Genomic DNA, 25286 nt, shown 5'->3' with positions numbered 1-25286 from the left:
ACATAGCTCCTTTCCGGGGTGCTTCCTCTTTGTGTGGTGAAGCTGCACCTTGGGGTCCAACTCCCGACTCCACCATCTCAAGGCTTTCGGACCCTGAGCAAGTTTCTTAGCCTCTGTGCCTCGGCTTCCCCATTTGAAAAGAAAAAACAACAATGACTGTTATGTTCTATGGATTCACGTGGTGGATCACAACAGTGCCCGGCACAGAGTAAGCGCTTAATACATGAAGAGCGATTACTACGATAGTGGTTGTTATTGTGAAGGAGTGAATCTAGGCGCTCCACCCCCCTGCCCCAACACCTAGGCACATACGACACCCCCAGTCACCACCTGCAAGTCACCGTCACTGACATCAGGGTCCTCTGCCAGAGTTTTACAAGCCACTGTCCCATTGGCTGTTAGCTCTTTTGTTCCTTCTAATCATTCTGTGAAGCAAACAGGAAAGCTGTTTTCGTTGGCACCATTTTACAGATGAGAGGTTTGGGCTTCCACAAGCGCTCACGAAGACGCAGACCCCCCCCACCACCACGTTAATAAGTGACCGACTTGAAGTTGTGCCTTCCACAGCAGAGTTCATGTTCCTTCAACCACACTCCTGCATCTACGTCGGGACCCCCAGTGTTCTGAGATAACAATCTGGCCAAATCTTGACTAGGACCATTTGAAAAAAAATATTTCTAAGAAAAATATTTCTTTTACTGGTTGGATGGCATGATCCTACGCTTTGGTGCTGCCTCCATGTATACCCTACCCTTGGCACCTATAGGTCTTTTGGTAATAATGAGTGATTAAAAGGTTATTTTATTTTAAGAAATGTTTTTTATGGAGTATCTACCTCCAGTTTGAGAGACTAGGCTGTGCCCTAAGCAGTGACCCAGCATTTTCCAGTGCAGGAAGCCACATCCCCGGTGCATCTCACGGACCAGGTTGCACACCTAGATGCTAGCTAAAGCCAACCCAGTAAGAACCAGGGAAAAGGATTTGCTTGACTGAATATTAAGAGCTCTGTGACCCTCTGGCCCTGCAGTTTCAGCCAAAGTTGATAGCAGAAGTCTTCCTAAGTCAAGGTCCTTGATACCAGGTTTATTTTTGAAGGCGGCCAGGTAGAAAACAACAGCAAATAGATAAGGAGTCAAGTGAAAATAATCCACATTCATGACTATGGAAGCCTTCTTTTATGAAACATCATCAACAGGCTTGAATGAATTTCATGCTAAGACCAAGAGCAAAGTAGCCATTTGCAACAAGAAGACACCCCTTTCCCTTTTTATAGTCGCAATTTTAACTAGGCTGGTATTACAGCGACGACAACTCATCAATAGTTTCTTATGCGCCAAGCACAGTGCGAATTGCTAGATATAAAATAGCATCCGATCTTTGTAACAACCAAATAGGCATATTATTTCTGATTAGCCCAAATCGATGTGCCTCAATTCACCACTATCTTCCAAAAGGAGAGCAACGGGAAAAATATGTTTTATGTGGAAAAGGTACAAGTTCATGTGAGGAATTAAAGGACATCCCCACCCATTTCATCTTGCATGCTCCACTCCCCAAAGAGCATCCCACCCATGCTCTGGGTGAAACACCCACAGCCTAATCACCTTTGTCTCCCACATTTTAATATTCATTATTATCCTAAAAGAGAATTGGTGTTCAGAATAATGATCTTGAGGAACTGCACAGCTCTCAATCATCAAAGGAAGACTCTAGTTTTAGATGGCTCAGGGAGGAACAGTGCAGAGTTGGAATTTTATTGTACATGAATTCTGTATGTGCACAAAGGTGACGCTGAGCTCAGAGAGGAGCCCTCTTCCATAATTGCCAGTTGTCATGGGTAGCTCTCGAAAAACCTCAGCTGTCGAGACTGAGAAACCCTCTCTGCCTTCCCTCTCCAAAATTTGCAAATGCATCTAAATTATTATTTAACCATTGTTGAATCAAGCTTCAGTCAGTAATTAAAAACATTTTAGAGGCACCTGGGTGGCTCAGTTGGTTAAGTGTCTAACTCTTAATTTCGACTCAGTCATGATCTCAGGGTCCTGGGATCAAGCCCCATGTTGGGCTCTGTGCTCAGCGGGAAGTCTGCTTCAGAATTCTCTCTCCCTCTCCCTCTGCCCTTCCCCCTGCTCCCTCTCTCTCTCTCAAACAAATAAATCTTTTTAAAAAAATTCTAACATTCTGTCTTCCTTACTAGTGATAAAAAAGGCACTGTCAAGCATTACCACGTGCACACAAATGCTGAGAACAAATTGTACCTGGCAGAAAACTACTGTTTTGATTCTATTCCAAAGCTTATTCATTATCATCAACACAATTCAGCAGGTAATTTATTTCAGTTTTTCTTTTATAGGTCCTTGTTGATAAATAGCAATTTTCTTGGATACTACCAATGCTCCTAATATTCCTAATATTATCGGGAACCATGAAAATAGGAATAAAAATGCTCTCAAGCCACACAGCTGCTATGATTTTTAGCCTATGTTTCCTGGAATATAATATTATATGCTCTAAAATGCCAGAAAAATGAAGTAGAGTAAGCTGAGTGACTTAGAAGTAGAGATTCTCTATATAAAAATATTTGCAGTCTTTTTCTGCCCATAGAAGTAAGTTGATTACAAAATTCACACATCATAGAATTGTTTACCATTGGAGAGAGAGAACCTCCACGGACAAGTTGGTGTCTATCCTGACAGAATGTTTTCCTGTGCTGATACTAACACTTATTTATTATATATATTAATGAATTATGTATGTGTATGTATGCATATTATATTTTTACCGAGATGAGATCGTTCCACACATACTACTTTTCAGCTTGCTTTCTACATTCAACACGTCTTAGTGGTCTTTCCACGCAAATACATATTAGCTTACGGTCTATTTAGGAGCTACATAGAATTCTACTGTAGAATGCTCCATAATTTATTCACCTAACCCTGTATTGATTAGTGGTTGGATCGCATACAGTATTTTCACTTTATAATTGATGTTTCTGTGCACAGGCCTGTGCACATGGCCCTGTATGAGTGTTTCTGTAGCCAGATTCCGTAGAAGTGGAATTTCTAAGATAATGGTTAAGAAGATTTAAAATGTAGACATTTTCAAATGCTTTTCAGAGACGTGCACTCCCGCCAACGGCAACCTCCTTCAACCTCACCAACACTGGGTACTATTACTCTCTTTAGATTTTGCCTAATTGACCCGTGAAACCGTATATAGAAATCCCTTCTAACAGAAGCGGGAACTCACCTGGTGTGGTGATCACTTCACGGTATATACATCTGTCAAATCATCACGCTGTTTACCTTTAAAATTATATATGGCCATAACATCTTAATAAGCTTAGAAAAAAAGAAATTAAAAAAAAAAAAAGGAAATCTCCTCTAAGTGCCTTTTCCAGACGAGTGCCGCTTATGGGCAATGCCTGGACGGATTTCCAACAGCAAGTAAACATAAGCTGTGGGCTCAGCATCAAATTTGTGCAAGTCTGTCTGATGTGATTACCTGCACATAGGGGAAATAGCCTTACTCCTGGCTTTGATTTTGGTCCTCACTTGTGTTTTTCCTTTGTCCTGATTTCCTCAATTGCATAATTTAACCTCTAGCACCTCAAAAGTACCCTCAACAGGTACTGTATAGACGAACATCTCCAAGTAGAATGATTCCACTCCAGAGGATGCACGAGAAACTCGACAGGGTATAGAAAGAAAAGATTAGAGTCTTTCTTTAGATTTTTCTCAGAATCTCCTTAAGTTTTCTATTGTGAGTATATTTTATGATTCACGTAATGTATCAATACAGCAGCCATTTCGGAGGAGTGAGCTAATTTTTTTTTTTTTTTCTGATTAAAGGTTTGGGATTTAAAACATTTGGAGACCACTCATATAAAAAGTAAAGCAATATATAGAAAAAGGAAGGAGGGAAAAAGGACACAGGTGACACTTCCCAGGACTTGGAAAATATCACACGTTTAAGCAAGAAACATTTTTTTTCAATGAGTTCTTTCAAACCACTATAAATCCTGTGATCATTTTAATCCAGCTTTATCATAACTTGATGTAAGCAGTGAAAATGACTTGACCGTTTAATGCAAACTAGTAATAGGTTCAATGTTTAAAAATCGAGTGGTTTGCTTTTTATTTTGTGCCCTTCTGTACTGTTTGGTTTTTTTTAACCAGATGTATGTGCTGTGTGTCTATGTATTTAAATATAGGACTACAAAAAGATAGAACAAAAATGGGAAAATTGTTTAAATGAAAGATTCCATCGAGCAACTAATTTGATTGGCTTTTTAAAAATCACATAAAGTTGTTCTACTCTTTTAATTTTTGCTTTACATTGAGCTCATTAGTCGAGCCAAGCAAATCAATACAGCTACAGGATGAATGGGGCCAGAATGGATCTCCTGTCTCCATCGCGACATCCTGAACTCTGTGCTTTTGCGGCTATTCTGGAGCGAGCACAAGCAGAGGTGTGACCCGGTGTGATATCATGTGATGTCATGTGATGTGACACGTTGTGATGATATGGTGCTGGTTCCATTGCAGGCATGATCACACGACTCCGCCACCCTGTGTCGACCAAGGCCAACAAGGTTCCCATCTCCGTGTCCTTGGGAAGTGGTATGGACGCACACCGGGGCTCTTAAACTCCATTTCTCATCCATTTCTGGTTAAAAAATTATATATATATATAATATTTTTATTATATATATAAAATATGTAATATATACTTATTTAAAATTTATTTTATATATATATATTTACTTAAAAAAAAGAAGAAAGACAGGAAGAAAGTCCCTATTCAGATTGTGCCCGGGAAGGCTTCAGCAATAATATGTTTGTTCATTTTCTTGAGAAAAAAAACCCAAACATCTTTTTTGTCCTCCCGACCTAACTCTGTAATCTCCTCAACCTTACCAAGAAGACCGTCCAATTTGGCCTCTTATTAGACCCAGTCATCAGCCTCTAGAACCCCATTGCCTGTCCTTTCTTCTTCCGGGCTTCTGTGCTTGCTCAGGGGAGCCCGTTTTCAACCTTGTGTATTTAGGATCATGACATCCACCCAGATCACAGTTTAGTTTGCTTTAGAAGAAAACGCTAGTGATTTTTTTTTACCAAGCTAAGAGCATCGAGCGCGTCTTGACACCAGACGTTTCTAAGATGCCTCTGGGTGGCAGAGTGTTCTAAGCCTTTTGTCAAGAACTATAGCTGCTTCAAGAACTATATTGTCCTGGTGGCATTATCGTGTGGTCAGACAGGTCATAAGACCATGTCACTAAGGATTTTTTTAAGTGATCAACTTAAAAAGTCTTGCTGTTCTTCATATTGTCAATATGAACCTCATTGGAGAAGAAATCACTTGGGAAGCTGTCAGCCCCAAAGCCTTCTATTCTCATCCTAAAGAGTGTCTACCTTGCCTTATTAGGAATATGGGAACTGAAAAGAGAAGAGCTTACCCTCCTGAAGGAGCTGGGAAGTGGTCAGTTTGGAGTGGTCCATCTGGGCAAGTGGAAGGGACAGTATGATGTTGCCATTAAGATGATCAAGGAGGGCTCCATGTCCGAAGATGAATTCTTCCAGGAGGCCCAGACCATGATGTAAGTTCCTTCTGCGGAAGGGCAGTTTGGCCCTTACAGTGGAGGGACATTCATGCTAACAGGTCTGTCCCTAACGTTTGCAAGGCCTAGAGAAAGAGCCCACGTGTCATAGGTACACTTAGAAGTTATAAATCAAGCTGACACACCGTTAAATAAAATCAGTTCTATGCTCCTACTTTGACAAGTATACCTCTGTAACAACCTGAGAGGCCATATTCAAGTTTAGAATTCTCACGAGTCTTTAGAGAAACCAGCCTCTGTCCCATGTCACCCCCACTCCCACGGCAACTCTACCCCCTCCTTTCTCCTCCCACCCCCTGCTCTGTCCTGCAACGTGCTCAGTAATTATGTGTACACATAGCATTCCGTGCATCCAAGCTCCCTCTGTGTCCCTCACAAACAGCTCTGTATCAGCAAAGGACCTTGGTTGGGGGTAGACACACCAATAGCGTGGTTCACTCTTAGGGGAACGGGCCCAGGAGGGGCCCACCCGGGTCCTGGAAGAGGGCTCAGGTCTATGTGGACAGGGGATTCCAGAGTCCCGGTGCCCCGAGGGTGACCAAGAAAAAGAGATGCATGGATTCTGAGTAGGCACGTCCTTGCCCTTTGGGGAGGAGCACGGTGGGACGAAGAACAGAGTGGGGCCCTGTGGAGCACGTGCCCAAGGGCAGGAGCCTCTAGTGGCCAGGACCGAGGCAATACTGAAAACCAGTGTCCTACGGACAATATCCTCTTCCTTCCTGGTACCTTCGGTACCCTCTCTCACCGCTTCTTTCCTCATCTGAGAAGTGAAGATACCCTTCCTAACGGGCCTTAGCTCCGAACACAGTCTGCAATGCTGATGTGTTCTTTCTCTCTCCCTCTTCCGGCCCCCTCTTGTCTATGTAAGGACAAAGAATTATTTTAATGATCCTACCTCTTCGTATAAACATGGTGAATCAGACTTTGAAAGGTGACCGACCATCCAGGTTTGCCTGAGACTTTCCTGCCTTGGCAATGAAAGTCCTGCGATCCAGGGACCCCTCAGTCCCAGGCACACCGGGACAGCTGGTCATCCTGCCTTTAGGGAGCTAATCAACATGATATGAAAAACAATGCCAGAGCAGGATTTTGAGCAAAGATCGTTGAAATCACAAATCCTAGCCTGCTGCAGAGTAATGGCACTTTAAAAAATTTTTTGAACACTTATTAGTGCTTACAGGCATCTCTCTGAGCACTTTATAAATATTAATGCATTCAATCCTCCTAAGAAGCCTAGGAGGGATGTGCCATTGTTATCTGTGTTTTCTAGGAAACTGAAGCAGAGAAATGTTAAGTAATGGGCCCAAGGTCAGCAAGCTAGTAAAAGTTGCAGAGCCGAGATGCAAACCCAGGCAGACATTCCAGTCCATTTCCTTAGTCATTCTTCTGTGAAGACCAAAGGTACCAGGAGAGTCCGAAAAATCGCTTTGACCACAATTGCAGAACTGTCTGGAAGCAGAGGTACCATGTGAACATAAGCCGGGTTTCACGGACAAGCAACCTGCCCCGTTCTTGAGGGCCCCCACACTTAGGAGGGCTCTGCACTTGCTTTACTGCTGTGATGTCACAGCTTGAAATTCTTTTAAGACTTATTTACTCATTTTGAGAGAGAGAGAGTGGGGGGGAGGGACAGAGGGAGAGGGAGAGAGAATCTCAATCAGACTCCCTTCTGAGCGTGGAGCCGGATACAGGGCTTGATCTCATGACCCTGAGTTCAGGACCTGAGCCAAAATCACGAGTCACGCGCTCAACCGACTGAGCCACCCAGGCCCCCACCATGTTGAAATTCTTACTAATTCTCAAATAAGGATCCCTGCATTCTCATTTCATACCAGCCCCTGCAAATTATGTAGCCTGTCCTGCCTTGGGCAATTATACTGTCATAAAACTGGGGAGGAGACCTGTGATGTCCTCCTTTTGCAGGACAGAAAGATCTAGCAGAAACTCCCATAGGCTCATGGTGCAACCCCTGGCCAGTGACTGAATTTACTCAAGGAACAGCTTTTTTTGGGTGAGGGATCTTTGTCCAACCACTAGCCTTCCCTCCGCAGGGAGCAATGCTGAGTTCCAGGCCATTCTCTAAAATAGCTGAAAGAGGCATGACCGAGCTCATGGCCTCGAGCAACCTGATAAGGCATGTCCCTAAAGTAAGAAGTAAGAAAATAATGATTTAATTGGTTATGACTATTTAACTATAACTATATAAAATAACTATTTACTAAATGCTCATTGAAAAATTCTAAAATAGGGCGCCTGGGTGGCTCAGTTGGTTGAGCAATTGCCTTCAGCTCAGGTCATGATCCTGGAGTCCCGGGATCGAGTCCCGCATCGGGCTCCCTGCTCGGCGGGGAGTCCGCTTCTCCCTCTGACCTTCTTCCCTCTCATGCTCTCTCTCTACCATTCTCTCTCTCTCTCGATAAATAAATAAAAACCTTAAAAAAAATTCTAAAATTGACATGTTGGCTTTAAATTTACTTTACACATCAGAACATTAAAGAATCAGCCTGTAAATTGATCAATTACACGGACAAGTGGATGAACACCGTGATAGTAGAGCGTCTATCTGTCATGACCTACCAGAAGGGCTATGTCAGGTGGTTACTATTTTCTAAATTTATTATTGAAAGATAACTTGGGGCACCTGGCTGGCTCAGTCAGTCAAGTGTTGGACTCACGGTTTCAGCTCAGGTCATGATCTCGGGGTCATGGCATCGAGCCCCATGTAGGGCTCTGCATGGGGAGTCTGCTTGAGAGTCTCTCTCTCCTTCTCCCTCTGCCCCTCCCCTACTTGCTCTCTCTAAAATAAATAAATCTCAAGAAAAAAAGAAAAAAAGAAAGATAATGTAACAATAATGTAAAATGAATTTCTTTAAAAAAGAAAGAAAAATCACGGGTAATCTCATTTCCGTAACATGGCAACTATTTTCATTTTTACTGCACCCTACATATTCTGATACAATTATTTTTTGAGAATGAAGTGTTTGGACTTCAAAACTGAGAAAGTGAAATGGAAGTGATTGCCCTTAGTGTGTAGCCTCCTCCAAATCAGTCACGGAAGTTCTCTAGATGCCAGGGGACTAAACAGGATTTATGAGACAACAGTCCATTGCTTCACTGATTCTCTGTAGGACAGGCGAACCCGGCACCGGCAACTGCCCAGTTGCTGTTGTGGTTGTCAGTGTTTACTAGGAGGCAGCTTTTTTTTTTTTCTTTTGCCTTCAAAGGCTGATGCTCCAGAATAAAATCCACAACTTTTCCCGCTCTTCCTCTGTTCAAGTAGAAGGGGGGGACATTAACACCAGCAAAAATAAGGGAAGTGATTCATGTTCAGGACATCTGCAAAGTGGAGTTTGCAAGTTTAGTACTAATCTTTGAAAATCTGTGCTTTCCAGGAAACTCAGCCATCCCAAGCTGGTGAAATTCTACGGAGTGTGTTCGAAGAAATACCCTATATACATAGTGACTGAATATATCACCAATGGCTGCTTGCTTAATTATCTGAAGAGTCATGGAAAAGGACTTGAAACCTCCCAGCTCTTAGAAATGTGCTATGATGTGTGTGAAGGCATGGCCTTCTTGGAAAGCCATCAGTTTATACACAGGGACTTGGTAAGCAAAGCCGCGGGCCCTCAAAGCAAGCAAGGGATCCACAGCCCGCACCTCCAGAGCTGGCGCCCTTGGCCGGCAAGGAGGGCGTCTCCACTTGTGCTTTGCTCCCGTGTGACTTGCCCAAGCACATGACACTTTTGTATTAAGAACCACAGTTTCAAAATAAAATATTTGCGGTACAGAAAGAGAAGAAGAAGCCGTCACGACTTATGCAGCTGGGTTGTGGTATGGAGGAAAACAGATAAAAAGGGAAGACTTTGGTCGTTTTAGTGCATGTCACAATCATGAAACCCAGGCTGACCTTTGCTCCCGGAAGGGCTTAGCGCTAAAGCAGTCAATGAATACCAGCACTGAGAAAAACAAAACCAGAAGGAAATGAAATTTGTGTGTATCTTTGGCTCAGGCTGGGAGTGGGGAGCGTTCTACTTACTATGCACTGCTATTTACCTTTAGAGATTTTCTTGTGCCGAACAGCAAACATGCCGTGCGTGCTAGGCCAGCATTTATGCCTTCAAAGCGCCCGTTAACGCGTGGCACCCCGGTGGTGGAGAAGGAACCCCTAGAAATAGCTTTTCCCTCCTTGCTGATGAGCTGAGGTTCTGTGTTTAATGTGTAATACCCTTCATGCTGTTTGACAAGGGTGGATGCTTGGGTAAAAATACAGATGGGAGCAGAGTTTCATTTTGACAATTTGAGAATTGCAAAGGGAAAAAAGACAACTTCTCAACATTTGCAGTTTTGATAGGCGATCTTAGATTTTGTGAGTACTCTCCCAGAGAGAAGGAAGATCTTGGATTCTCATGTGGGGAGATTCTTGGCCACTTTTACTACTTGGTAATTTTGTTTCTCCCCCAAAGGCGGCTCGGAACTGCTTGGTAGACAGTGATCTCTCCGTGAAAGTGTCTGACTTTGGAATGACAAGGTAAGCCAGCTCCAGCTCCAGCTCCCAAGGGGCAAGCTGTGGAAGAGGGACTTCCATTCACATCTACATGCCAGCAGAATTGTAGGCCTTGTGGCGATAGGGAACGTGCTCTGCACTGGGGCGTTCGAAACCTGGATTCCCTCCCCGTACTACTTCCGACCACCTAGGAAACATGTTTTGACTCATTTCTTCACCTGGAAGATGGGATTGTTCTTCGGAAATTATCCAAAGTCCCTTTTCCTTCTTTCAAAACTCTAATAAATATTTTTTAAACTTATAATTCCATGAAAGAATAATATTAATAATTTATATTTAAATATTAATAAATTACATAATTATAAATTATGTATAATTATAACTAACTATAATTATATTAAAATATATATCAATAACATATATCATATATAATTATAGATGGTGTATAATTATATACAAAATTTATATATAAAATTTATACATAAAAACTATATAATTATAAATTATATATTAAATAAAAATAAATATTCACTTTAACATGTTCTAGTCAGATTATTGGGATAAATATGTTTTATATATATTTTCTTAACTCAAGACTCCTTTCGCTCTGTTTCTCTCTTAATATTCATTCAAATAGGCATAGCATTAACACTAGGAAAGCTTTTGTTGTCACATCATTAAATTTTCTTTATCACCAACTAAGGCGTGAGAGTAGACTTTGAGATTCTCTTAGCTGGCATTCTATCACCACTTTATGATTTAGAGAAATTATTTTATGATAGCGGTTTAAAAGAGTCTTCAATTTTCTCTATTCTGAATCTTCCTACCATGTAAGCCTCAGAGCTAGCGTTCACGGTTTTACATGGGAAACGAAGATGCACACGTCGGCCTTTGCATTCAGCAAACATTTACTTTTTTTTTTTTTAAAGCTTTTATTTATTTGACAGAGAGAGAGAGAGACAGCGAGAGCAGGAACACAAGCAGGGGGAGTGAGAGAGGGAGAAGCAGGCTTCCCGCGGAGCAGGGAGCCCGACGCGGGGCTCGATCCCAGGACCCTGGGGTCACGACCCCAGCCAAAGGCAGACGCTTAACAACTGAGCCACCCAGGCGCCCTCAGCAGACATTTACTGAGTACCCACATAACACCGAGGCCTTGGGGGAGACACTGATATGAATGGGATAGTCCCTGCCCTCAAAATGATCAGCTTCATCCAGAGAGCAAGTAGATGTCGACACGGAGACTAAATACAGCTATAAAGTTGTGTCAGTTCAACATAAACTGACAAAATTCGGAGGAGGAATAGTGTAGTTTCAAAGAGGTCTGAAGAGTTGACTAAGGCTAGCTGTATATTCAGCATCCATAGCCCTAAAACACCATAGGAGGATCTAGTTTTTTTAAGTTTATGTATGTATTTTTTTTAGTAAGCTCTACACCCAGTGTGAGGCTCAAACTCACTACCCCAAGGTCAGGACTCGGAGGCTCCTCCAACTGAGCCGGCCAGGTGCCCCAGGAGGATCTGCTTTTTAAGTCTTCTCCCAAATTCAGTATTGGGAAGCGCTCCTCTTCTGGGACACCTCAACATCGTCAAGATGTCCCTTGAGCTGTGTGCTGTCTCCCATCGCTGCGACCAGCACACACCGAGGCCCCTCTGCCAACACGGCAGATGCGTAGCTCCCTGATGTGGGAGAACGAGCTCCCGGGACAGGGAGACTGATCCCCACCTTGTTCTCCAGGTGGGAAAACCGGCTGTTATGCCGGCATCCAGGGAATATACCATCAGGTTCTTTATAGCTTAGGAAAAGGGAGACACAAAGTCTTGCTCTGAATAAGGAATCCTGGAGCCATGCCCCAGGCCCTGCTGCTCATGAAGTCCTGTGGTGCCACCATTAAGAAGCCTGTGACTTCACTCGATCCCGATGATTTGAAGGAAGGTTTAAGCCATGAACAGGCCCCAGTGCCAGGGTAGTTTCTGGGTATCTCGTGGTGTCTAGAGGAGCTGAGGGGGTCTGAGGGAGGGCAGTGTGGAAGGTATTTTATGTAATCCTGTGAAAGTGTAATTTATTATTGCTATTAATATTCCTATTCTATTCATAACATATTCATATATTAAATGTTAATATATTATTCGCATATTAATATTAATATTTCAAAGGATGATTTTCAAAACCAGATTTTTCTGACATTTTAAATTACAGTAAATATCTCTAACACATTTTTGGCGTGTAAGGTTTTCCCATAAAGATCACAACCTGAGCTGAAACCAAGAGTCGGGCACTTGACTGACTGAGCCACCCAGGCGCCCCTCATTTTCCTTTTTTCTTAAGAGTCATTATTTATTTGCTTTTTTTCTAGGCAAACATATGGGGTTCCCCCTCTAGTAGTTATAGAAATAATATATGCTTATTGTAAGAAATATAGCAATAGCGTATAAAGTAGAATCTGCCCCCACCCCTTTGCCTTATTCTCAGCACTAGGAGTAACTACTGCTAACACGTTTCATAGATGTCCTTTCATACCTCATTTCTAAGTATACCCAATCATATATGCAAATATGTACATTTATTGTTTGTTCCCACAAAAATGGTGAAACAGCTGAAGGGGATTAAGAGTACACTTACCTTGAGGAGCACTGAGTAATATATGGAAGTGTTAAATCACTATATTGTACACCTGAAACTAATGTAACACCGTATGTTAACTATACTGGAATTAAAAATTTTTTTAATGGCAGTACACTATACCTACTTTTGCACATACCCATTTTCCATGGGTATTTTTTTTATTTTGGTAAATATAGAGCTATCTTGTTTCATAATGGGCACATACTGTTCTACTGTGTCAATGTGCTATAGCGTATTTAATTGTTCTTCAACATGTGGACATTGAGGTTGCTTCTATTTTTATCATTATTATATAGTGCATATACTTGAATATATATTTTGATGGTCTCGGTATCTCCAGAGGATATTGTCATTCATCATTGTTTGTAAACAGCAGACTAGAAGCAACTTACAAGGTGAAACCAGATGATGTTAATCCACAAGAGGGAATGCTATTCAGTCATTAAACATGATGCCGCAGAAGAAAATGTAACCACATGGGGAAAGTGTTCTTGCTGTGTCGTTAAAGGAAAAAGCAAACCTCAGTACGACAGAAACCCAATTTCGTGCATATTATATGTAGAACAAAAGATTGTAAAGTACAAGCAAAGTTGTATCTTGAATGGCAGAATTACAAATTATCTTCAGGGTGAGACTGAGTCATTTGATTTTGACATTTTTGTGTTTTTCTATTTTCCCAAATGTTTTGCATTCCGATTTTGGTATTTGCAAAGTTAGGTATAATTTTTTAAGGTTTGCAAGTCATAAGCAGCCTTTGGCTAAGCTACACATTGAAAGGAGCAAAAGATCTAGAAAACTGAGGCATTCCCCTGAGACTGCAGGGCTCTGTGTCCTTAATCAACCTGCCACAGAGGGCTTCTCATGCTGCACAGCCAAGTGACTTGAGGTCTGTGTTGATGTTTTTTCCCCCACAGGTATGTTCTTGATGACCAGTATGTCAGCTCGGTAGGAACCAAGTTTCCGGTCAAGTGGTCAGCCCCAGAGGTGTTTCACTACTTCAAGTACAGCAGCAAGTCAGATGTGTGGGCGTTCGGTAAGAATGTGGCCACACGGGCCCCAGCCCCATTTCGTAAGCTCGCTTCCACAACAGGAAACCACAAGAGCAGCAACATCCATTTTTAGCAAAAGCCCCGAGCACTTGCGAAATGACCTTCATGGCCTGAGATAAGCAAGAGATTGAAGATGATGGTGACCTATGCTCGGGCCAGTATCAGGATGTCTGCCTCGTATTGTACAAAATCCGCATCCTGCTAGCTCCTTTGTATCAAACCATAGGAGATAAAAACTCTTCCACTGAAGAATGCTAACAGTTTTAAAGGAGTCATTGAGAACTAGAGCTGAGTTTGCATGAAGTCCAAAACGTTGAAGGGCTTGAGATATAGTCATGGACTTTCGGCGTGAAAGCAGCCGTGACCACCATTCCCTTTGGAAGTGACCAGCCCTCTGGGTATGCCTGGTGCAAACCCCAAACACAACTCAGTGCTGTCTTTAGCCCGTACTAATTTCAACTAGGGTCCTCATTAAAATTCATCGCTAGATCAAGGGTCAGCAAACCCTGGCTCAGGACCAAGTCTGGTGGCCTGTTTCTGTACATAAATTTTCACTGGAGCAAGCCATGCCCATTCGTTCCTGTATTGTGTCAGATGTAGTATTGGAACGGCAGAGTGGGGCAGGTGCCAGATGCTGTATGACCTACAACGTTTAAAATACTTACTATGTGACCCTTCACAGAAGAGGTTTGCTGGCCCCTATTTTATTAAAGATCTATACTGAAATTTAGTAAAGGTCATTAGAAAACGGAAATAATTAAGTTGTGATTTGATTTTAAGATGTGATAGATTTTCTGATATCTTTCTACACTATGAAGAATGTCAGGCCTGTTTACAATCACTGTCAGATGGATCCAGGATAAATAATCCAAATTATCACAAAGTTATGGATATATTAAATGCAACTGAGACCTATTTCATGTCTGTCTTGGTCCATAAGCATAATTTGACTTTTTATATGACATCCAAAAGACTGCATGAAGAAAAGAAAATTTAACCTTTTTTTTATATGACACACATTTTTTTTTTTAAGATTTCATTCACTTATTTGACAGAGAGAGAGTGCATAAGCAGGGGGATTGGCAGGCAGAGGGAGAGGGAGAAGCAGGCTCCCCGCGGAGCAGGGAGCCCGAAGCGGGGCTTGATCCCAGGACCCCAGGATCATGACCTGAGCTGAAGGCAGACGCTTAACCAACTGAGTTACCCAGGTGCCCCGACACACGTTTTTTTTAAATAACTATTACTTTTGGAAAAGTAGTATCGTTCACTTAAAAAAATAATAATCCAACATACCCAGAAAAAGAAAATAAAAACCACAAAGATAGCATTGTGGTGAATACTTGATATCCTTTCGGGCTGATTAACTTGTCAAAACTAGTTTCAGTCTCCTTGTGTTGATATGCCTTATGAAAGATGCTTTTAAAAATCAGTATCCTTACTTACTCAAGAGTTACAGCTTGTTTTTGACCCCAAAATGGCATTGCCCAGCTTGATTACTCACCCTATGCACTAGAAGTTGGCTCCAGGTATTTTCTGGCTATTTCCCAAAACTAAATCCGTTCTTAAGTAATTTGTCCCCAGTGAGGATATTCAAAATGAACCAGGGCCTCTGAAAGCAATTCTCAAAGAGGGAGCCCCACAGGTATTTGAAGCAATGATATTATTTTTGAGATAAGTGGATAGCCTTCCAAAGACAGAACTTTTGGATGGTTGTTTTAGAAGGTTGTTACAAAAAAAAAAAAAAAATACAGCCCCAGCAACTTGTAATAGTGCCTTATTGTAAATATTTTACATAAAATCTGTAGCCCTAAGAGTCAAAGAAATTTTGAAGTTAGTACTTCAGTTACGGTTCTGGAATAGTTTTCTTCCTTCTTACATATTTCTGGCTTGCCAAAGCTTCAAAGCTGGCTGACTGTTGAAATTCTCTGGCTTGGTCAGGACTACAGCACACTGGCCACCATTTAGAGAGCGTTTAAAGTGTCCTGGTGGTCTTTTTGTGCTCTGCATGTCTTATCCTGGTTCATGCTCACAACAACTCTCTGACGTGCAAATATCGGCTTATTATAGACAGGGAACCTGCTCCGAGAAGGGCTGAGAAACTTGCCCAGCCTCTAAGCGGCAGAACCGAGCCTCAAAGGCCACATCTAACTGACCCCAGTGCCACCCTCAACCACCATGACCAGAACCCGGTTTTTAAACCTGGAGTCTGCAATGGCCTTGGATGGGCTTCAGGACACCGCGAACATCCAGAAACCGAACACAAAAATGCTGTGCGTTCACTTTCCCGAGAGACAGCCAATGGTTTTTATCAGATTCTCAAAAGGACACCTGACCCACAAAATATTAGGAACCACCGAGGCAAAACGGAGGAATTTTGTCAATGATTTTATCTGTAAATTTCCACGGGAAGGCAATTTGACGGTGCACTGAAATTGTTGCACACAACCGCCAAGTCAGAGAGAAAGAAAGGGCGAGGACTTCAGCCGATCACTCCTCCGGGTGGGAGCTGGGGGTTGACTCTGAGGGTGGACGAGGCCCCAGCCGCCTCTCTTGAAACAGCCCAAGAATCTTGACCCCGAGTAGCTTCCGCTGCGGCTGCCTTTGCCATTGACCCGTTTACCAGAACAGGCACCCGGGTCTCCGGGAACATGGAGAAGGGCACCCTGGGCTCCAGAAGTGATGGTACAGTCCCACCGTCTATACCCTGTCCTTTTGCTAGGACTCATTTCCCAGGGATCCCTCGCTCTGACCCACAGCCTTCCTGATCTGGTGCGTGAGGCTTGTTCAACAAACTCTGTACCTTCTGACATGGGCTCTCTTTCCCTTTTGTCTGCCATTCGCCCTTCGTGTGGCGCAGGGATCCTGATGTGGGAAGTGTTCAGCCTAGGGAAGCAGCCGTATGACTTGTATGACAACTCCCAGGTGGTTGTGAAGGTCTCCCAGGGCCACAGACTCTACCGGCCCCAACTGGCATCGGACACCATCTACCAGATCATGTACAGCTGCTGGCACGAGGCAAGTGCACCGCGGGGGGAGGAGGGGCTGGAAGGGGCGTCAGGTGCATCCATGGCAGTTGCCTAGGACACCACTGGGCGAGTCATTTATGAGGGAAAACACCTGCTACACAGCGGGTGCAATGGCCCCGAGCCCCTTCCCTCAAGTGTCTGTAATTTAAAACCAGCAACAGAGCAACAATGTAGGTGCTAATGGTTTAACAAACAACTTACATCCAGCACTGTTCTAAGAACTTCACAAATATTAACCCATTTATTCATCAGGCAACACACTGTATGAAGTAGGTACTAGCATGACCAAAACTAAGAGAAACAGGGACCCAGAGAGGTTAAGTGACTTGCCCAAGGTCACACAGCTAGTAAGAGGTAGGCTGCCTAGTCTCCGAGTCCCTGCTCTTAATCACAACACTATGGGTCTGCACAGAGACAATCCCCAGTTGAAGGTTCTGCATATAGTGAGTGTTTTGCACATTTTGGTCCCCCACTTTTAAAATATTCTGTTTCACAACTTTTAGAAGAACATTCACGATTTTCATTAGATTCCAATTTATCTTTCCCATACTTCTTTGCACAAAAGTGAGAATGTACGTGTGTGTGTGTGTGTGTGTGTGTGTGTGTGTTTCCGTATCTTTCTTATGAAAAAAGGAGCATACAAATCCCCTCCGCAGGAGTTGCCCCTCCATCAATGCGCCTATTTTACCAACACAGACCATTGTCAAGCTCCTGGATTTCTGCCAATCTGATAGATGAGAAATGGCATTTTACTGCAGCTTTTACATGTACATCTTTCATTACAATTCAGGTTTACTTTCAAGGGCACTGGTATCTCTTTCTGAGAGTTAAATGGCATATCTTTTCCCTTTGTTCTATCAAGTTTTTTGTTTCCCTCACCTTGATTTTGAAGTCCCCTTTATAAATGAAAGAGATTAGTATTTTATCTGTGATAGTTGTAAATATTTTCTCCCAGTTTGTCACTTATCTCTTAATTTATGGTGGTTTTTGCCATGCAAAATATTTTTTTAAATATGATTGACTCTATTAATATTTGCTTTTATTGCTTCTGGAAACTGAGTTAAAGTTAGATAGGTTTCCCCAGACCCTGATTATGATAGTATTCACTCAGACTCTCCTCTAGTACTTCTATGGTTTCATTCTTTCATATTTAGATCTCTGATCTAGTTTGTGTTTGTTATCGTATATGGTACGAAGTATGGATCCAAAGATCTCGTTTTCTAATTGACTACCTGCTTGCTGCAGCATCATCAGAAGACCATGTCATTCCCAGGGGCAAGATACCATCTAATGGTGCCGAAATATCTAACATGGGAAATTTCCATATGTATTTGGTGTTATTTGGGGACTCCCTCTTCTGTTCTCTGGTCTCTATTCATGTGCTAGCACTGCATTGTTCTAATTATAGAGACTTTATAATATGTGTTAATCCTAGGTAGGCTAGCACTCCCTCATTGCTCACCTTTTTTTTTTATACCTTTCCTGGCTATTTTTACATACATTTTTATAAATCGAGTTTAATTTTTAAATTTTTTAAATTTTAGCTCCAGCGTACCTAACCTACAGTGTTATATTCGTTTTGGGCATTATTTCTGCGTATTTTAAAAATCTATGAACTAGAGAATCAATTTGTTCAGCTTGAAACAAGCTGTTCATGTTTTGGAGGAGACTGTAGTTCATATTTTAACTAGGGAAATTGGACATCCTTGTGATATTGATTTGTCCTCTTCAAGAACAAGCAACGGTTTTCTGTGTGCCCAAGTCTACATTTGTATTTTTCAGCAGTGTTTAAAGCTGTCCTCATTTTGGGGTGGGAGGTACGTTTTTGTTTGTATTTTATTTTGGTGTCATTTCTTGTACATGTACCTGAAGGCTATTGATTTTATATGTTAGTTTTGCATACTGCTCTCCTGCCGAATTCCTTATCATTTGGGTCGGTTCTATCGTTCATTCTTCTGTTTTTTCCAGGCATACAACCATATCTTACACAAATAAAGGTATTTTTACTGTTTCTTTTCCAGTTCTTAGGGCTCTAGTTGTTTTGTCTTTAGTGGAAATGTCCATAGTGTTTCCACACTTAAACAGTCACTAGCTTTAGGATTGAGGTATACATATCTTCTATATTTTATTTTTAATCCTAACTTTCATAAACTAAGCCATTGGGTTTTTCTTTTATTTAGCTTCCAGAAAAGCGTCCCACATTTCAGCAACTCCTAGCTTCCATTGAACCACTTCGGGAAAAAGACAAACCGTGAAAAAGAAATTAGGAGATCTGATGAGAACGAATGTAAATGCTGGCCAACATCTTCATTCCTTTTAAGGAAAGTAGCAAGACGCAGACAATGTAATTTAGCTAGTTCTTCTTAATAGCATTCTGTGTGCTGTTCGCCTGTTGTATTATCTCGAAATTGAACAAGGTAAGAAACAAAAGATTTCCTTGAAATTTAGGTCAAATTAGTAATTCTGTGTATGCTGCTCTTAATATTATTACACTTCCCAGCCTATAGCAGAAGCACATTTTCTGATTGTGGTAGACAGAGGGTGTACCATTTGTAAAGATTGCATCGAACTAAAAAATTCTTTGTTGGGTATTTGTTCTTTTCCTTATATTGTCACTATCCTGATAATTAAATATGCTATTAACAAGTACCAAAATGTGGACATTGGCCTTCATGTTTCAATGCTGTCAAACTTTAGCATGTATGCAAATCAAAAGGAGAGTTCATTAAAATATACTCCTGGGGCGCCTGGGTGGCTCAGTAGGTTAAGCATCTGCCTTCGACTCAGGTCATGATCTCCGGGTCCTGGGATCGAGTCCTGCGTCGGGCTCCCTGCTTCTCCCTCTCCCTTGACTCCACCACCCTGCTCATTTTTTTTCCTCTCTCTCTCAAATAAACAAATAAAATCCTTAAACACACACAGAGATTCCTAAGGAATTAAGTTTCCAGATGTTCCTCGCAGTCACCCCTGCCCTAGAGGACCTCCTTATATAGTGGGGCAGCATTAGGTGGTCCGTAATTCAATCTAAATGCCTCAACTCTCATTTGACTTCCAGATTAGAACAAAGACTCTTTGGGTCATATATGTATGCCGTGCAAATATAAAACTACAGTTAAATAATATCATTCAAGAAGATATTAAATGTATTTCCACATAGAGCAAATTCTTAAAGATGCTAAGGTAAACTTGATGCCTTTTTTTAACCTTAATCCTTATCAGTTTGGATATGGTGTAACCACAGTCTTATTTCTAGAATTGATTGCTGCCTTCTAATCATTTTCTTTTTTTTAATAAAGATTTTATTTATTTATTCATGAGAGAGAGAGAGAGAGAGAGAGAGAGGCAGAGGGAGGAGCAGGCTCCCCGCCGAGCAGGGAGCCCGATGTGGGGCTCGATCCCAGGACCCTGGGATCACGACCTGAGCCGAAGGCAGACGCTTAACCATCTGAGCCACCCAGGCGCCCTGCCTTCTAATCATTTTCAATCCTTGAGTCTGGGGCTCTGGGGCGTCTGGCTAGTTTGGTGACTGACATTTCTATTTCAGTCTTCTATCTTGACACAAAGGTGCAGAAGTATTATTTCAGTTTCTCCTGGTGATTACTAAGAGGTACTTCTGCTTTTAAACTATTCCCGGGACTCCTCTCCTTCACGGGCCACTGCTGAGCCCCTGGGCTTTCATGTCTTCTGAAGCGCTTCACAGTCTTTTCTGTAACGTCAAGGAGGGAGAGAGAAGGGCCACTGGAGGCACAATTATACTGAAAAGACACTAAGTGCTGCTCCTCATCTCTGGATGGAAGTTAACCATCTCCCTTAAGAGACCCTCATGTTCTGTCTCATCCCCCTGACTCCATCACGTCCCAGCTATTTCCAATGATCTCTCTTGGTTGTTTCTTAACACACACATGCAGATTCCTGTATTTTCAGAAGAATGGACTTTTGATAGTTTTCTATTTTTTTTTTTACAGAGGTGCACAAATCTCAACTTACAATGAAATGGAACTTTAAAATAACCACTAGGGCATGAATAACACTCAGCGAACATTTCTTGAGCAAGTACTGTCTGACAGGGTTCTTTCCTACCCAAGGGAAAAGAAGGAACCAGTAACTCAACTCCTCTTCTCCTCAACAGGCCCTCGTGAAGTTTGCTTTCCTTTCTTCTCCTTATTTCTTTGTATTTGGTTTTTTAAAAACGATCCTCTTTGTAACAAAAGTAATATACACTTATTGCAAAAATTCAAACAGTACAGAATCGTCTGCTATGAAAAGAACCGAAGCAGTGCTTAGAAGCCTGGCTCCCGACATCAAGTCAAGTAAGATTTTAAGATACCAGTAGAGGTTTATAAGAAAAGCAGCCCAGCGATGCTAGGAGGAGCCAAGGAAAGGAACAATACTCATACCACGTAAAACATGCATAGTTTTGAAAACGCTGTTTAACCATGTTTAGCAGTGATATCTAGCATTTACTACTATTGTTTTAAGCCAGGGGACTGCCTACATGCTCTTGGAAGTGAAGAAAAGGTCATCCTCCCCTGACTTGGCTAACTGATTCACCATGACCATTATCTCCATAGAATTTATTTTATTTTTAAAAAAGATTTATTTATTTTAGAGAGAGCGCGCATGTGAGAGAGTGAGAGAGGGAGGGAGGGGCAGGGGAGAGGGACAGAGAATCTCAGACTCCCCACTGAGCGTGGAGCCTGATGTGGGGCTCGATCCCACAACCCTGAGATCATGACCTGAGCCAAAACCAAGAGTCGGATGTTTAACCGACCGAGCCACCCAGGCGCCCCTCTCCATAGACTATTAAGTACAGAGTTACTCTAACATTATGCTGGTCACCAAAGAGAGTGAGTTGCAGGGTTAAGTTGGGATGTTTTCATCATTTTGAATCCGTCTTCAGGTATGTAGTGGATGCTGTGCTCAGAAGCGGGCTGGATTCTGAGGTCTATTTTCCTGAGGAGTGTTAGGCTTGGTTCCTAACCTGACAGTGTCAACAATCTTACACACCCCTCTTTAGACTGATCCTAGAGCCACTTTGTACACTAAGGCAATTTAAGAAATTGGGACACATTCCAAGACATTTGAGAGGTCAAGTGTCCCAGGCATTCAGATGGCAACTTTGTCCGTGGAAGTGACAAGCAGACAGAATCCCCGGAAGCCCCAGCATGTAAGTACACGTGAGACCTCAGGAGGGTGAATCTAGTATCAGTATTTATTGACTGTCTGCTTTGTGCTCAGCACTACTCAGGCATTGTGGGTGAATGCAAGATTTAAGAGACTGGGTACCCACTTCCGGGGAGGACATTCAGTTGCGGTTTCTAGTCACTCCACAGAGAACAAGAGAAGTGAGTTTCCATCAGGTGTGCTCTGGGGGGACGGGGGGGGGGTGGTGTCCAGGAGGCCCCTGGGGCTGGTCTTACGTTGTCGGGGAGATGATCATCAAGCACAGATGGAAGTGAAAAGGCAACATCTGTGAACAGCTCTCTGGATTCTTCTCTCTTCCTGAGACCTGTCATGCCGAAGAAGGCATGATCCAATCCACTCACCGCTGTGGGCAAATCACTATAGTACTTAGATTAACTTAATGTGAAAGAGCGTGCCATCCTTTACACTTGACTTTAAGTGAAGTGAACATAGAAGGCCCCACTTGCTCCCACCATATCTCCCTCTTTTCTCTTCCCACGCCAGCCAGGCAACAGACATTCCCACTTCCATTACCCCCAAACGGCCGGTGAGGCCAAAGACACATTTTTCTCTATTACTCTCAAACATGAACAGAAGTGAAATCTCGAGGCAGAAATAAATACTGAAAGCCAGTGAAGATGCCCTCTCCTCAGGCATGTCTTCTTGGGATAACTTTTCCTGACCAGAGCCACAGTTTTGATATCTAATGACAGCTTTATAATCTCCTATTGTCTGTACCATAAATTAACATTTGCATGCAATAAAATCACCTCAAGAGGAAATCAAACAGGTTTTCCTAAAATGAAGAAGTCTGAACATCATCAACATTTTGGAATCCTGGATTATTTTCTCCTTTACTCAAGTTCACGGAGGCATAAGGATTTTCTTCACTTGTGGCTTGATCGTTCCTGTTAAATAAAGCAAAGTCACCTTGGTATAGTGCTGCCGAAGGACCCGGCCTCCCTTGGACCCCACTGGCCCAGGCTTCTGACACCTCAGCATCAAATCGCTCGTTGGCGAATCCATCCCCTCCCGATGGACTGGGAACCCCTAGAGAGCATGAGATTCCCTCCTTTTGCCCCATGATTGGATGGCGGGAAGGCTGGCAGAGCGTGGGAGGCTGCTTAGGGCATGTGCTCCAGGGTCAGAGAGAGCGCACCTCTGTTCCTCAGTTTGCCTATTTGGAAAACGATGGTGGTTCTGCCAAGTCCAGGAGATGGTGCTGGCAGAGCGCTCACGGTACCTGGCGCTCAAGCCTCCACAAATAGTAGCCGGGATTATTCTTTATAGAAACCAAGTCGTCACTTAGAAACGAAGTGGTCATTTAGCCAAGTGCCTCCTTTTTTAAAGAGCTTCCCTACTAAATGATCAGCTTCCCGAGTGTCCAGACCAGAGCAGGACCAGCTCTGTCACACAACCACCAGGTTTGCAGACCGGCTGTGGATCCCAATCTGTTACAGACAAGCCGTGTCAGTTTGAGAGAGTGACTTGGTCTCTCCGAATCTCAGCTTGATATGTACGTGAAGATAATTAGATAATTACATATTGACATCATATGTTTGCTGAGACTGTTAATGCGTCAAAGTACTGAGCAGGGTAGCCAGTCCGATTATTCTGTATACCTTCTATTAACACAGCATGTGGCATGAAGGAGGTTCCCCAAGTAGCTCATGTGCAAAGTAAGAATGCCTCTCAAACCATCATGTGCATACAAATCACCTGGGGGATGGCCTTACTAAAAACGCAGACCCTCCGACCACGGACAGGTCTCTGAGAAACTGATAATTGTTGTTGGCTTTGGAAAGGGAACTTGGAGGCAAAGGGTGGCAAGAAGATTCTGGGTATCCTTTCGAGTTTTAAAAATTCTAACCATGTGAATGTATTCTATTCAAGGCCTAATTTTCTTAACTGAAACTATTTTAGGGAACTAAAAATCTCCACAGTGAAGAACTGAGCAAAATAGACCAGGGCATGTCAAAATTCCATCGTGAACACGTTTAGGCAATCTGCAGTGTGCACAGAGTTTTGGTAGGTGCTATAAAATATTATTAACCTTAATTACATAAGCCCAGTGAAACCCAGTGATTTCTCAAGGTCAGAAAAACCATCTAGTGGCAGAGCAAGATTATAAATCAGGTCTCTGGCGATTTAAATCCTCACTGGACTTGGATCTTCCATTCAAGGACACATGAGAGGGTACTGTGGCCCCTGAGCCACGGGGATGACAGGGAGCATGGCCACCTGAGGGGGAAGGAAGATGATGGAAGGGTGGCAGTTTGAGGCGAATCGCAGAGCTCACGCTAGAACGGTTTTACAGTGCCAACCATCACTGAGCCAGTCTCCGGGGTCATTTCTAGACCAAGGAAGACTAGGAGTGCGGATAACCCCCTGAGCCTGCCTGCCCCCCCCTCCCCGAGTTTGTGGGACCTCCCGGCAGTAGGGAACGGACAGTGTGGCCAGGATGGAGGTTCCGCAGGCTCGCTCGAAAGCGCAGGCTGAACATTGCACGCCAGCTACGAAGGCAAAGTGCTGACGAAATCTGGGAAATTTCTAGGGGATGCATCAGAATATTTAGGTGCAAAGTTGTCCAAAAAAGTAATTGGCTTATACAACCTACCACTTGCTGCAAATTTTCCAGCTAGTTTTCCCTAAACCTTTCTGTTTTAAGATAACGTAAGTCTAGGAAGGGTCACTTACTTCCTTCGACTTCTGATCCCGGAGAAGATGAGCAGGACGATGCCAACCACCACCACTGCCATCACGACCCCAAAAACAATCAGCCATATGGTGACAGGTGGCTGGTAAGGGGGTTCCAGTGTTGGCTGAATCCCCAGAAACTCCAGGCTATTGTCATCCAGGCGGAAAGCATCATTGATACGGCCCCGGGACATCCTATTCCCAAAAGCAAAAACACTTAGGCAAAACAGAATTGTGTGTAATTATTTACTTCTTACCTCATTGCTCCTGAAAGGATTTGATAAGCCTTAGCCTAAGACTGTACACCTCAAATCGCGATGAAATCACTGGCGATAGCCAGGTCCCATGAACGGTACGAGATCTGACAATTAGGCACCTTTCATACCTTGTAGCCTAGATTAGGTCTGGCAACGGCTTCCTTGGAAAATTGGGTTGCAAGTGTGGAAACGTGCAACTGGCTGGTGTTTGTTCGTCCGTGACTGCTGTGTTGTAAAGGCAAAGTCAGCGTGCTTGGCAAGAATTTCTCTTCTGTCAGAGTAGGTGTACAATGACTTTATATCAGATAACAGAAAAGGACA

The 25286-nt window shown here is 42.8% G+C and overlaps 2 protein-coding genes across 6 annotated transcripts in view; one reads left to right on the top strand and one right to left on the bottom strand.

The window, feature by feature from the left end:
* The window catches only part of BMX (BMX non-receptor tyrosine kinase), a 49664-nt gene extending 30196 nt beyond the window's left edge, over positions 1-19468 (top strand). For all 5 annotated transcript variants that reach the window (XM_028115077.2, XM_028115073.2, XM_028115076.2 and 2 more), the window contains 8 exons: positions 2198-2325; positions 4551-4625; positions 5431-5602; positions 9016-9232; positions 10090-10154; positions 13667-13785; positions 16659-16816; positions 19008-19468. In XM_028115077.2, the coding sequence (XP_027970878.1) occupies positions 2198-2325; positions 4551-4625; positions 5431-5602; positions 9016-9232; positions 10090-10154; positions 13667-13785; positions 16659-16816; positions 19008-19082 (1009 nt within the window). In that variant the 3' untranslated portion in view covers positions 19083-19468. The remainder of the gene's footprint in view (positions 1-2197; positions 2326-4550; positions 4626-5430; positions 5603-9015; positions 9233-10089; positions 10155-13666; positions 13786-16658; positions 16817-19007) is intronic.
* A 3266-nt stretch (positions 19469-22734) lies between these two features.
* The window catches only part of ACE2 (angiotensin converting enzyme 2), a 38623-nt gene continuing 36071 nt past the window's right edge, over positions 22735-25286 (bottom strand). Inside the window, exons 17-18 of the mRNA XM_028115021.2 lie at positions 24709-24903; positions 22735-22919 (exon numbers count right to left, since the gene is read on the bottom strand). Coding sequence (XP_027970822.1) covers positions 22808-22919; positions 24709-24903 — 307 coding nt within the window. The 3' untranslated portion in view covers positions 22735-22807. The remainder of the gene's footprint in view (positions 22920-24708; positions 24904-25286) is intronic.

Source organism: Eumetopias jubatus, unplaced genomic scaffold (genome assembly GCF_037043125.1).
Source record: "Eumetopias jubatus isolate StellerSeaLion01/CBP00866 unplaced genomic scaffold, mEumJub1_p1.0 scaffold_11, whole genome shotgun sequence".
In the NCBI taxonomy this organism is placed as follows: Eukaryota; Metazoa; Chordata; class Mammalia; order Carnivora; family Otariidae; genus Eumetopias; species Eumetopias jubatus.
Note: the sequence above shows the minus strand (reverse complement) of the source record. Positions and strands in the feature narration are given on the sequence as shown.